The 14,731-nt window shown below is 31.5% G+C and overlaps 1 protein-coding gene across 4 annotated transcripts; it reads right to left on the reverse strand.

Moving 5' to 3' along the window:
- Positions 1-4,225: 4,225 nt before the first annotated feature.
- On the reverse strand, positions 4,226-9,543 carry LOC116137390 (protein disulfide-isomerase 5-2-like). Of its 4 annotated transcripts, XM_031423077.1 has the most exons (4): positions 8,498-9,543; positions 5,950-6,243; positions 5,576-5,626; positions 4,257-4,282 (listed from the first exon to the last, which is right to left on the reverse strand). In XM_031423077.1, exons 1-3 carry the CDS (start codon positions 8,576-8,578, stop codon positions 5,594-5,596), a joined length of 408 nt encoding a protein of 135 aa, XP_031278937.1. In that variant the 5' UTR covers positions 8,579-9,543; the 3' UTR covers positions 4,257-4,282; positions 5,576-5,593. The 4 variants fall into 4 exon arrangements, 3 of the variants coding, with proteins under 3 accessions (XP_031278937.1, XP_031278938.1, XP_031278936.1); XM_031423078.1 differs by lacking the exons at positions 4,257-4,282; positions 5,576-5,626 and adding an exon at positions 4,323-5,271; XM_031423076.1 differs by lacking the exon at positions 4,257-4,282 and having other exon boundaries at positions 5,279-5,626.
- Positions 9,544-14,731: the final 5,188 nt, after the last annotated feature.

Genomic DNA, 14,731 nt, shown 5'->3' on the forward strand with positions numbered 1-14,731 from the left:
GGTGTATTTAAAAGTATATATGATTATAATTTTTTTTAATCAAATTCTATATATATGACAAGAACTTTACAATAAATCTTCATGCATACATCTTGGATGTCAACCTTCAATTTCATACATAAAAAATTATATGTAGTAGTATAACTCACACAGCCCTAGTGAATATGTATTATATATTCATATAGTTTGTATTTTTGTTAGTAATATTAATGTAAGTCGTTCAATCAAATAAGTTTCTCATTTAGTGCTTAATTGAAAAAAAAGCTTTTGCATTAAGGACTCCTTCCACACATTATCTAATCTCTCATTATCTATATAATTTGGGGTGAGAAAAGAAATATATATTCCATTCTCAAATTTTGTGATGTTTCAAAATGAAGGGGAGGGGGAATATTGCCCCATCATCCCCCAAACTTGTCAAGTTGACAATTGCCCCCCAACTTGTCAAATTTGGTGGGGTCCACAATATTTATAACAAGAATATCTTTTTTTTTTTGCTACGCAACAATATGCTTGGACATTAAAAATTAAATTAAATATTATTATTTTCATGTAAGTTGTTTGAGCTAGTAACTTGTCATTCCACCTAAAAGCTTAAGATAATTGTATGGGCAAAAAGTCATCTTGGGCCTGGCAATGCCTAATAACGAAATAAATATGTTACGGCCCAAAGCCTTAGCCTAATTCCGGTTAGGTCTACGCTTAAAGTTACTTTGTGAACTACGCACTTTATGAGCTGGGCTATCCTACAAATTAAGTTAAATTGTGTTCCAACCTATTAGCCTATAGTAGTCCATAAATAGAAAGTCAAAAACCCATTATATTTCCTCTTCTGCTAAAGATCCCGAATCTTACTCAGACTAGTAAACTTAATCTGATAAGGACAATAAATCATATTTCTTGCCTGATAGGGATTATCTCCTAAAATAGGACTCAATGTCTTACTAAGATTCTAACCCTGGGTTCATTATATAAACAAAAGTTTGCCCTCTCATAATTCATTCAATTTTGATTACTCAAAACCACTTATTTGCTCCTAGGTTCTTGCTCCTGAGAATTCAACACCTTCCCGTAGTCTTGGCCTTTGACAAGACTCCCGGTGATGTTTCTTTCATTTAATTCTTATTAAATAGCCTCTTTCAGTCTTGCTGACTTATGCGTCGGAGTACCTATGGTAAACACCACCGCGATGTTTCCCGTAAGCTTCACGCTCGTCTCTTCATGTGTGCAGGTCCACCGGATTGTCAGTGACCTCAATCTCACGGGATTAGACTCTATTTCCCTAACCGTAGATTTTTTGCATCTACAATACAACAAAAATGGCCTACGGTAACATGTAAAAAGTGTTACCGTAGGTAATTCGTAGCATTTATAAGGATGCTATTGTTAGAGTCATGAAAGTGACTCTACTTTGGTGATAAAAAGACCCTATGTGTAATTGAATTGAAGTTATATTGAGACAATTAAGAGAAATTATGAATTTATGTTTAAAAATCATATTTTGAGTTTTTCTTACTAATTTGGCTTGTTTGGATTGAAATTTGAGATTGTGTAAGTTGATATTAGGATGTGATTTATTTTCTAGGGTTGATGTTGTCTCATTTATGCCATTAAGGGGTCAAATTGTCATAACCTTGGGGTTGATTTTGTCACTTTCAAACATGCAGGGACCAAAGTGATAGTTTGCATTTTATTCTATAAAAAGAAGATGAAAAGTCGTGTACAGAGGAGGCTGTTCACCCAGTTTTCCGGCAAGCTCCGGCGACCCTTCGTCTCTCTTCAGCGACGATTCATCTCCCCATGCACCGATCTTCATCAGCCACCGCAAGCCACCACCGCGAATCACGAAAACGTCGCGACGTTTCATCTTCCCGCTGTCGCGACTTTTCATCTTCCAGGCGAGGCTTCGCTGTTTTTCGGTGACGTTTCGGCCCCCCATGACCTGATCTCCCTTCCCCACGGTCGGATCTACACTTCCCAAGCTTCAGCGGCTGCGAAAACCGCCGGAATCCGCTACTTTGCCGCCGCGCCTCTTCATCTTCCAGCCCAGATCTTGCTCATTTCCGATGACTTCTCGCCTCCCCAGGACCTGATCTAAACTCCCCATCACTAGAGCTTTCCATCGGTACCTTCGGATCCTATTTCCGCCACCGTTTTTTGGAAGACTCGCCGAAAAATTAATGTTTTCCGGCGAGTGCGGCTGTTCGTATTCCGGGTTGTCTATTGGTCGTTTTCGCCCCTTCTTCGCATCATATCTTGTCGGTTACCTCCTCTCTACCATGATCAGCTCCGTTTCCACCGTTTTAGCCTCCGTCATCACCACCATGAGCGGCTGAGTTCCCGGTTGTCTGTTACGGTGTAGGCGAGATCAAGATTGACTCCATTGATCTCCTCATCAGCTCTCGACTAGTTGGATGAGCCCGGAATGTTGGACATTTGGTTAAGTTTCTTATATTCAGATTATATTTGTTTTCGTTTCAGTTTGTTTGCGATGCTTTAATATTATTCTGATGCTCGACGTGTTGAATTGATAATGTCCATTGAGAACGTTTATTGATGTATAACTTTTCGCATAATTGAATGTCGGTTTGAGATTATTGAATGTTGATTATGACTTTAAATTGCTTCGGTATTTATTGCAATCAAGTTGTATTAGTGTTTAATATCATTTCTACTAGGAATGCATTTGTTGTGTAATTAGTTGATTGGATGATACAAGTTGATAGGTTGTACTTGTTAACGTTGTACAAACTAGTGGTGTTTAAGGGTTTAGCGTTTTTTGGTTAGTCGATGATAGTCTTTAACCAATCCATTTGTAACTAAGACGACGGGGAGACAGGATAGATTATACCTAGCTTGCCGGAAGCCATTTTATTGATTTGCCTAGCCTTGTAGGATTAGGAAATTGAAGAGCGAGGAGAGAAATTGTGGGAGTTGGTCTTGAGTAAAACCGAACCCGTAGCGACAACGTTTTTAATATTGTGTTTTAGTTAGCAATTTATTTAATGCTTTTTATTTTCTTTTATTTATTTTTTTTCTTTTTTTTAATCAATCATTTTGCTAATTTCTCTTTCGTTAACTCAAATATACATTAGGTCGTTAGTCTTGCTCTCTGTGGATTCGACCCTGCTTACTGCTAACTACGGTATTTAGGTTTAATTTTGTGACTGTGACGACCGGTTCAACAGCTATGACAACCCATGTTACTAAAAAGCAGACATTTGTAACACTTTTTGCATGTTACTAATCATTTCAATAACTGTCATAAAATGCTATTGTTAAGTATATTGTAGCACTTATTTATAGTTACGAATGATTTTTGGTAACACTGCATAAATGTTATAAATAAGTTTTCTGTAACATTCTTAACGTGTTACAGTTTAGTTTTCTGTAATATTCTCAAAATGCTATAAATAAGTTTTCTGTAACATTCTTAACCTGTTACAGTTTAGTTTTCTGTAACATTCTTAAAATGCTACAAATAAGTTTTCTGTAACATTCTTAACCTATTACAGTTTAATTTTCTGTAACATTCTGAAAATGCTATAAATAAGTTTTTTGTAACTTTCTTAACATGTTACGGTTTAGTTTTCTGTAACATTTTCAAAATGTTATAAATAATTTTTCTGTAACTTTCTTAACATGTTACAGTTTAGTTTTCTATAACATCTCAAATTGCTATAAATAAGTTTTTTGTAACATTCTTAATCGGTTACAATTTAGTTTTCTATAACATTGTTAAAATGCTACAGAAAAGTTTTTAATAACATGTTAAAAGTGCTACCAAAGTATCATTCATTGCATTTAATAAATGTTACAAAATTATTTTCCATAATATTTTGAAAGTGTTATCAATGTGTCTGTTATAACATATATAAAATTGTTATAGTTGTAATTTGAATAATACAAATTATAAACAATGATAAACTAATTTTCCAAATAACATTTCATTGATGGTGAACATTCATATACAAAAAGTTTGCATATATGCCTAATAAATAGGCACCCAACATCTCTTACATCCATAAAATCTAATATGCTTCATATATCATATCACATTTTGTAACATATAAACCTTCATATACAAAAGTTTTATATATGCCTAACAAATATGTACCTATCATTTTTACATTATAATACCTAGATGATTGGAAAATTAACTATGAGCAATAGCTAATACCTTCCAATCATTCAAAAAATTCTAACAACAAAAACCATCATGCAAACCATCTTCCATTCCAAATTGTGCTTTACCAAAAAAGTAATCTTGCATTTTCACAACCTACAAAACCATTAATACAAAAAAATCTTCAAATCCCATGTATATTCTCAAAGATGACAACACATATATATTGTAAATTCAAGAAAAGATCAAGACAAAAGCACCCCAAATATTTAATGCAAAACAAAGAGGAAAAGAACATGCCTAAATCTCCAACTTCACAAGCATACTATGATAACAGTTCCAGCAGAAAAACCTAAAGCCTTGTTAATGAAATATTGTCAACATAGGCACAAAAAATGGTCATGAGAAATACATATTTTACTGTAATAAACAAGAAACAAACCTAAAGCCTCGTTAATGATATACTGTCATCATTGGCACAAACAATGGTACAAATTACAAAGTTAATCACGTTTCTCCACCAGCAAAGTCTCATTTATCAAACCCCAGGTTCAGAGGCACATCAAATTTTAGTTCTAAAGAATAAGTTATCACAAAATCATTCCTAGCCAATGAAAGAGTATAAAACAAAAAGCTTTTCCATCTTTGGAAACTGTGGTTACTTCACTACATAGTGCAAGACGACCAAAGTTAGAACCACACAAGGAAACATAATGATTATTGTGGCAAGAAAATTGCAGACTGCAGTCTGCAATTTTGCAAACTATAGATTGCATATTGCAGTTTGCACACCATCAAGAATCTTTCTTTACTCAATTAAATAACAAAGAACACATTATTATGTTATAGTCCAAAACCTTTAAAGTTTTACAAAGACAGTAAAGTGACCTACTTAGATATATTTCATGTCATGCTACACAATTTAAATAAAAATTAAAAACTTCTGAAGATAGATCAAACTCTATACATAAACTGTGTGTTCATACAATTAAAACATTGACTACATATATACCTCAACATGAGAAAATTTCGATACTAAGATAATGCACACCTCACCAACAGCTACACTAATGACATGAAGAGTATAACCTTGCCCAGAATTTAAAAGAACATGTTTAAATCTTCAACTTCACAATCACTAGTTCTTACATCCAATAATTTAAAAGAGCAACAGTAAGTTTCTAAGTTATACCTCAACCTCAATAGGAAATAATGAAGCCCAAACCCTATTTGAACTATACAACATATAATAAAAAACACACCATTTTACATGAGCAAAGTAATGATATTGCAATACTATAATGCAGAGTAAAAGAAAAAAACACAAAACAAAATATTTTCGGAAGTGAAACAATAAGTATTTGATCATAAGGTTTGTCAAACATTAATAAGAGGGAACCTGAATTATTTTCTCCCAATAAATGAAGAAAAAGAGAAAAGAAGTCTCACTTGCGGCATAAACCAACTTCACAGGTTACTAGACATTTCCAAATCCATCACCTTAAAATATATACAGAAAGGCTAATAACAATGTCAGCATAGTAGAGGGGGCAACCTTCCAAAAAACAAATGTAGTATATAAGTATGTATTCTGGTTTATGTCTCTAAGAAAATAATGCCAACACATCAGGAAAAAAAAAATTTATTCAGCCAAGAGGGTTCTCTCTCAATTATGCACTATGACTTAATTTTTTTTTTTTAATTGATAACTCAGTACTCCATAAAGTTTCATGTTTCTTTTATTTATTTTACAGGAATGGAAAAGTTATCATTCAGAAACTTGTAGCAAGAAAGTTAGCGAGATTTCAAAATTAAATACTTACGGTTAAGTACTCCTCGTCGCCATCCCAAACGATCATTTTTGGCAATTTTGACTTCTTGTTGACCCCAAATGTATCAGCAAAGCCTCCCCACTGTTTAATTCCAACATATGAAAAAACTATGTCACGATTTGCAGAAGCAGCAGCCTTCAGCAGTGTGATCAATTTCTCTGACTTCTCATCAGCCTTATCCTCCACCAATGTCAGAACAATTTTCCTTTTACCACCTTTCAGCAACTTCAGTGTGTCGTGGTTTATAGGCACAGATAGAGGAAGGAAATTTTGTTTTACAAATTCCTCCAAAAATTCATTTGCATATTTAGAAGAGGACAGTTAGAACTACTTTTGCTTTGCACAAGCAATAGAATTTACAAATGAAAAATCCAAAAATCCAAAAGTACTCAATAATTTATAACTCAAATAGAAGCAGAAAATCCATAGGGACCACAAGGTTTGCGGACTTATTAGAATATAAAGAAGAAACCTAAACAAACTGAGATTGTTAGGTACCTCATTCTAAAATTAATAACAATATTTTAGTTTAGTTATCATAGTTGCTGCAAACAAGAACATCCAAGTTCAGTAATAGGATCCCCAAACTAGCTCAGTTAATCACCTTAAAGCTAAATTTTTTTTCTTTGAAATTTATGTAATGTTTGACTATAATGCACCTTGGGCTTCGATTGAACACTAGTACAATCTCAAGCCAAGAAACTATTTCTATGGACATGGCTTAGGAAAAGCATATTGGGGTTTTTCAGGGTTGGCTGTTAAATTCTTTTTAAAAGATGTATAAATTGTTTAGCAAAAACAAGGAGGGAAGGATGGAAAGAACGGTTACTTCAAATTTAGAGACAATGAGAGACTTATCAACATAAGAGCAGATCCATGTAACACCCTTTCAATTAAAAGTAAATTCTTGAAGACCAACAGAGATCCACTGACTACTAATTGACCATCAAACTTCTGTCGTCATTGACCATCAAACTTTTGTCATCGTTCCTGAGCTAAGCTTGGACCAACCATGCTCCTTTAATGATCCTATCGATGATAAAAGGGTACAAAATACTAGAAGCAATCTGGAGACACTGTCTCATCCTTTGGCATATTGAGCTTTTAGTTTCAATCTCCACAAATTCCTTCTTTAAACACAATTTATTCAAACTTTATTCAGTTTGCTCCTTTGTTCGGTAACTCTTTATCCAACCTAACCTCGCCCTCTAAATTATCCACATTAGCAATCATGTTTCCAATGTCACTTTTCCTTTTTCACATCCCAATTCTCCCATTGCATCCCTTTATAGTTTATGCTTAGGTTTATCAAATCTAACTTTTCATGAATCTAAAGCCCTTGCATTCCTTCAAAAAGAGCCGACTTCCACAACTTCACAAACCATTTCCTCTACTGATGGGACTCCAACCATGTAATACTAAACTAATAAAAATGGAAACCTATTTTATGAAATTAAAGTCTAGTAATATTGAATCATGAGTGAAGCCTCTCTGCCGGCAACCTACTGTTCAATGCAAGGCTCCATATACTCTTACTAGTTGAAAATTACTGCCTCATCCCTAAATTAAACTAGAAGCATCGGAAGTGAAAGGGAGAGATTTGGGGGAGAAAACAATAATATGATTATTCCAATAATCAATCAAGTCTACTAAAAAATTAAAGATACAGGCCTTACTTAGACAGTGGCAAAGACCTGAACAAATAGGGAAAAAAATCTATAACATAAAACCTACTAACACAAATAAATAAATAAACTCAATTTACAAAAATAAGTCTAACTAAAAAAAAAAAAAGTTAAAAAGTTAAATTCTGAAAATTACTAGATCCTCGATTGTCTATCAAAGATATAAGGTAAGAACACGTCAATATCTCCATACCAATCACCAAAACTCCATACTAAATGAAAATTAACTTCTCTTTTGAGGTTTCAAATAATGGGCTTTAATTAGTCTTTTTAGCAATACAAGTACTCAAACATTCAATTGCAACTACTTGAAAAACACGTGAACGATATGTAACCTAAAATTGCTACTCCTGACCGGATAAATGCAGGGAGAGTAATAACCCTTGCAAATATACAAATGAAAATTGACTAAATAAATGAATCTTGAAGACAGACTACTATAATGTTGCCCTTTTATGTTTGACTCAAAAATGACTTTCTTGTGTGAAAAAGGTTTTCATTTGCATCTCATTGAACATTTTAAGAAAATTTGGAAGCACACATCAAACAAGATGAAATCAAGATCATGCATAAACACCTTAGCAAAGACATATCATTCAGTAACTTTTTTTCCCATCAATTTGTTCTTCCACTAAAACAACTGGAGCCCATATAGAAATGAAGCTCTAAAAAGACTAAGAAATTTAGATGTCATTGTAACCATTTAAAGCAAAGGCAAAAATCTAGTAGAAAAAGTGTCAGCAGGCAACTAGCTTTCAATTTTTTGGAAAGCAAGATTTGATTATCATGAATTATATAAAACTTTAACACAATTTACCAACTGAACTAAATAGATTATTTGAATACAAACTAACCTTAAAAGGGGCCATAAAAGATATTGCGTTAGTTGTAAGTTGGCTGAATAGAAACCAGCGTTGGAGCTTTGTCAAAATCATACAACACCATCATATCCTTAGAGAAATCCTTTGTCATAGCAAACCATGCCTTCTTCTTATACTTTAGGGCTAAGTTAGATATAATTGACTCACCCAAGCCAAATCCAGTATATTTAGGAAAGAAAGTACCAGCATTATCAACAAAATCTTTGATCTCAACATCCGAATTAAGAATGGACAGGCCCAAGAGAGAAACATAAAAGGCAGAGGGCAAATAAAAAACAAGCCCCGAAGGACAAGGAGAGCAGAAGGCCACTATACAAAAAATCTATACAGTATTCACCAGAGAGAAAAGAGAAACCCAGCAAACGACAGCCTAGACCACAACGAAAGAAGCAGACATGATCAATCCCATAACGGGCCAAACAAAAAGCAGCAGAGGAACCAGCCTAATCAAGGAAGGCAAACAGGATACAATTCAACCTAGAGGGAAGTAACTGAAAAAGGGACGAAGCAAAACGTCCTCTAAACTTTGGTAACTCGAGACCACCAGAAAGGGACACCACACCACAAGGAACGTCAGAGCTGACGCATCACAACTAATAAGATTAATAAATTTGAACAATGGCCCTCAGCAGACAAAGCATAATAAGAGAGCAGTGGGTATCATGGAACCCTCCTATTAAATTGCCATCGTAGAATTCCACGACCTACTGCCTCACTTCTGATGCACAAAAAGTCCTCCATAAACAACGAAATAGAAGTTCTCTAAACCATTCAACGATTTGGAGATTGAACATGAAAGTGGAGGCGAAAAAGGGGAAGATTTTGAGATGGAAATTGGAAGATTGGAGTCTAAAAAAGGTTTCAGGAATTAGGTTGGTACATGTAGAGTTGAAATGGCCACCATTAGAGAGCCAAGAAGAAGAAGAAGAAGAAGAGGAACAGAGATGTTGGTGTAAAATCTATGGGTTTAGGGTTAAGAAAAGAAAAGGCAAACTCTGTAACTCAAAGTAAATATTGAAATGGTTACCTGGTCAAAGAATTGTTGACACCTTGACACCACAGTTGGTCGCTCACTGTCGTAGAGAAGATTTTTGCCATCTGGGAATGAGTTGGGGGGGAAGGGAAGAATTTTGGGTTGGAATGGCGGTATTTTATTAAAATTTGGCTATGTGAAAACATTTTTGGTCCCTACATGAATGAAAAATGACAAAGTAGACCCCAAATAATATATATAACCCCTAAACAATAAAAATGAGACAAAATCAACCTCATTTCATATTGGCGAGAATAATATTTTGTTTTCCGGTAAATAATTGGGTTTATGGTAACACTTATAAAATGTTACTGTATTTTGATTATATAGTAACATTATAAAAAAGTTACTATATTATTAGGTCTATTGTAATATTTTAAAAATGCTATTGTAGATATATTTTTCATAACATTTAAAAAAAAAAGTTACCATTAATATAAAATGTGTTACAAAAAGTTAAAATGTTTCATATAAAAATTGTTATCGTAATATTTTAACATTAAGTGTTACTCTAGATAGTTTACAGTAACATTTTAAGAAAAAGTGCTGCACTCTAGTGTTACCTTATATCATTTTTGTTGTAGATAAAGGTTCAACATTATATTAGTTGATAAATGATACAATTACACGAAAAAAGAAAAAAAAAAGTCACATTTATTTATGGATTTAAACTTTGGAGCACGTGGGTATTATTCTTTTCAGAATTCAGATATTAACTTATCTAATTCTAACCATCTACATATTGTCGCCAAACTAAAGTTTAAAAATTCATGTAAAATATTGTATAAAGTTTGATTTTAAGAAAATAATTAAATAATACCCCTTGAGATATTATTTTAATAATAAAAAACCCATTTAAAACTATTACAAAAAAAAACCTCAGAAAGGTATCAAGATCCCATGGATAAGGAATACTAAATATATTTTCTAAAATTGAACAATCTTTTAGTGAATCTATGACAATAAACGTAATTAAAATTTATTTAAAATAGCCAGAAATTTATTTAATATCCATTCTGAGAAATTTCTAAATCTAAGAGGATTGAATCAAAAAGATTGTTGCCACTAACATGCAATTATTTAAATATTAGATGGAAATTACCACTAGGAGGAATAAAACTACAAAAATTGTTGCCTAAAAGCTTCATTAATTGCTCAAATTACCATTGAAAGAGGATTACAACCATTAAGTATCAGCCTTTCATCAGAAAGACTTTAAGTTACTTATGTCACAGGAATAGAACCACTAAGGTTGTTACTGTTAGGCTTGCAAACAAACCGAATACGAACGAACACCTCCATTCAAAACTCGTTCAATAAGCACAAAGAGGTGTTCGAAATCGTGTCCAAACTCGAACGAACATAAAATGGATGTTCGATTCCTTCGATTAACCAAACAAGTAGTTCGTGATCGTTCGATTAATTATTCGATTAACTCGTTCGAATAACTTGTAAATATCTCTTCGAATAACTTAGGGTTGTTCGAGTTCGTTCGATTAACCAAATTAGGGCTGTGACTGAATTGGATTTGGATTTGGATTTGGGCGAGGTAAGGGAAAATGTGGAATTGAGTTTGGACTTTTGTTTTAAAATTTGGGGGTTAGTTTGTTGGTTATTGGGTTTTATATATATAATGTGTAATTGTATATATACAAAATTATCATCATATATATATATTAATTATAGATTAAATATGTTTAATATATTATTAAATTACCAAATTATAGGTTATCATATATATATTATCATTACATAAATTATCATAAATATTTTAAATGTCTACATATATATTTTGTATCAACACCCATAATGAAGGTCTATTGTAATATATAATCAATACATATGTGTGATTAATTTGTTATATATATATAATGTGTAATTGTGTATATACAAAATTATTATCATACATATATTAATCATAGATTAAATATATTTTGTATGTTATTAAAGTATCAAAATTATAGGTTATCTCATATATATATATTATCATTAATGTCTACATATATATTTTGTATCAACACCCATAAATGTAAAACACATACATATTCCAATATTCATTGATAACACAATCAATTTCAGTTTAAAATCTCCATGGAATATATGCGTAAGTAAATGACAAACCTCCAGCCATAGCAATTGTTCTTTGATCTTCTTGCTCCTTTATGAATTACAGGATCTTCCACTTACTGCAATTTTGGGTGATGGTTTTTGGGAATCAATATAAAATTNAATACTATATCTATTGCGAATTATATAGAAATAAATGAACACATTTTGTTGTATTTGTGAACTTAAAAACACAATTTTTTTTTTTTTTTTTTTGAGGACTTAATGTAATGTTAAATTAGATAATTTGATATATATTAATAAGCATAATAATTTTTTATTTTTTATTTTTTGGTGACGGGGTGACTGTGCCAGTTTGCACACATCTCAACTAATCCTTAGGATTCAATGAACATTTTACAAATCCAATAAGTTAGATAAGTCAGAAAAGTGATAGATGGTCACTTTTTTGACTTATAGATGGTTACCCCCGAACACAAGATCTTTGGATAACCTAAGGTTTTGTCATCCGACGAAAGTCAAGTGGTTATTCTGTTTTAAATTCAAATAATTAATTTTTTTACAAACATGTCTAGTAAATTTTTAGAGTAATAATATGTCAACAACTTTTTTTCACAACCCCCGACGTGATAGCTTACAAATAGGTCCCATTTGTTTGCTATTGGTCTGCCTGCCTATTTACTTGCTAATCAATTATGAGCTACCACATTAGAGGGTTATGAGAGAAGGTTGTGGACTTTGCATTATTGAAATTTTTATTTAAAATAAAATTACTAGATAATAAATTTTTATTTATCTAGTATTATGCAAGTTTTTCATATTTTTATTAGAAATTAAAAGGTACCATTCCAATTATTGAAACACTGATTGTCTGATTCCAAATATATCGTCACAACACAATTTTAAGTATTAGATTAAATGAAATAAAAAACTGCAAAGTCATGTCAAATTCTTATCTTATTCATAATATATGGGCGGTGAGTCAGATAAACATGAGATGAGCTTTATTTATAAATATAATAATTGATTAGTCAATTATTGGTAATTGGTAGCTTAATCCGAATATAATTAATGCAAGTTTTCTTGTCCACAACTGCTTTTATTCTGCACAAATTAAAATAGATAAACTGCATCGTTTAGCAACGCAATAATAATGAATGCAATAAAGCAGTGTGATTTTTCATAAATGCATTATTTTCAATCTTTTCAATAGGTTATTTAAAAAAAAAAAAAATTATACAATGCAATAGAGTTTTATTTATTTGGTGCATGGATAACGTAATAAATCTTATGTTTAAAAGATTTTCTCTATATACTAAAACATAGTACGTATATGATTTCAGGCGACTCATATTTTTCTCAAGGAAATTGTTGTTGTTGATGAGTTAGATAGNAGTCCACGTCAGCATAAAAGTAAAAGTGTAGGACCTTAATGAAATTATATTAAAAGTGTAGGACCATAATGTAAAAAGTCTAACAATAAATTCATAGTAGTATGAGGGTCTATTGTAATATATGATTAATACAAATGTGTGATTAATTTAGGTTTAATTAAGCTATTATGTTATTAAATTTGTCATGCTATATATCATTTAATTATACAATATGTTATGTTCATAAATTTTCCATACTATGTTTAATTAAGCTATTATATTATTAAATTTGTCATGCTATATATCATTTGATTATACAATATGTTATGTTCATCAATTTATCATACTATATTTAATTAAGTTATTAAATTTGTTATGTTATACATCACTTGATTATACAATATGTTATGTTCATCAATTTACCATACTATATTCATTATTTATTAATTAAAATATATCTCATAATATTTAATTATTAATTACATTTGAAAAAATATATAGCTATTATGTTATTAGATTTGCTATGTTATATATCACTTGATTATACAATCTATTATGTTATTAACTTTGTCATGCTATGTATCATAATAATTTATTATTTTTTAATTAAAAGGCTACATACTTACATATTTAATTATTGATGACATTTGAAAACAAAAAATCCAAACATATTATATATATAAGAAAAACAAAAGCATTATAATATTTATTATTGATTATCATTAAAAAAAAATCATTCAAACTAAACCAAACATAATATACAAAAGAAAAAAAAGAAAAAATAATAATAATAATAATATACCATGTTTTTCAAACATAAATGAACGAATAATCGAACAAATTGTTCGAGAACAAATGAATAAGTCGAACGCAGTATGTTCACGAACATAATCGAACGAACATCCTATGTTCAAACTTGAATATAACATATTATCGAACAAACATCGAACTGTTCGCGAATAATTTGTTATTGAGTCGAATCGAACAGTTATCAAACAAACATTGACCTATTCATGAATAGTTCGGTTCGTTTGCAGCCCTAGTTATTGTTGAGGTACAAATCTGTTAAATTGGTCAAATTAACAATGGAAGAAGGAATGAAGCCAAGAAGGTTATTATGACTAAGGTATAAATGCTTTAAATTGCTCAAATTACCAATGGAAGAAGGAATAGACCAGAAATGTTATTATGGCTAAGTATAAATAATTTTAATTGCTCAAATTACCAATGGAATAAGGAAGAAAACCATCCAATTGATTGGTGTGAATTGATAGATTTGAAAGACACTTTAAGTTACCTATCTCCATAGGAATAAAGCCAAAAAGGTTGTTCTAAAAAAGGTACAACACTTTTAAGTAGTTGCTCAAATTACTAATTGAAGGAGGAATATAATCAGTCAATTGATTTGTGCTCAAATTTAGACTCAAAAGAGACTTCAAGTTACCTATCTCCATAGAAACGAAACCAGAAAAGTTATTGCTATAGAGATACAATATTTTTACGTTGTTCAAATTACCAATGAAAGGAGGAATAGAACCATTCAATTGATTTGTGCTCAACTCTAGATCCAAAAGAGACTTCAAGTTACTTATCTCCATAGGGATAGAGCTGAAAAAGTTATTGCTGTAGAGATACAATGCTTTTAAGTTGCTCAAATTACCAATGGAAGGAGCAATAGAACCAGTCAATTGATTATGCTCAACTCTAGATTCCGAAAGAGACTTCAAGTTACCT

This window comes from Pistacia vera, unplaced genomic scaffold (genome assembly GCF_008641045.1).
Source record: "Pistacia vera cultivar Batoury unplaced genomic scaffold, PisVer_v2 Contig323, whole genome shotgun sequence".
Classification (NCBI taxonomy): Eukaryota; Viridiplantae; Streptophyta; class Magnoliopsida; order Sapindales; family Anacardiaceae; genus Pistacia; species Pistacia vera.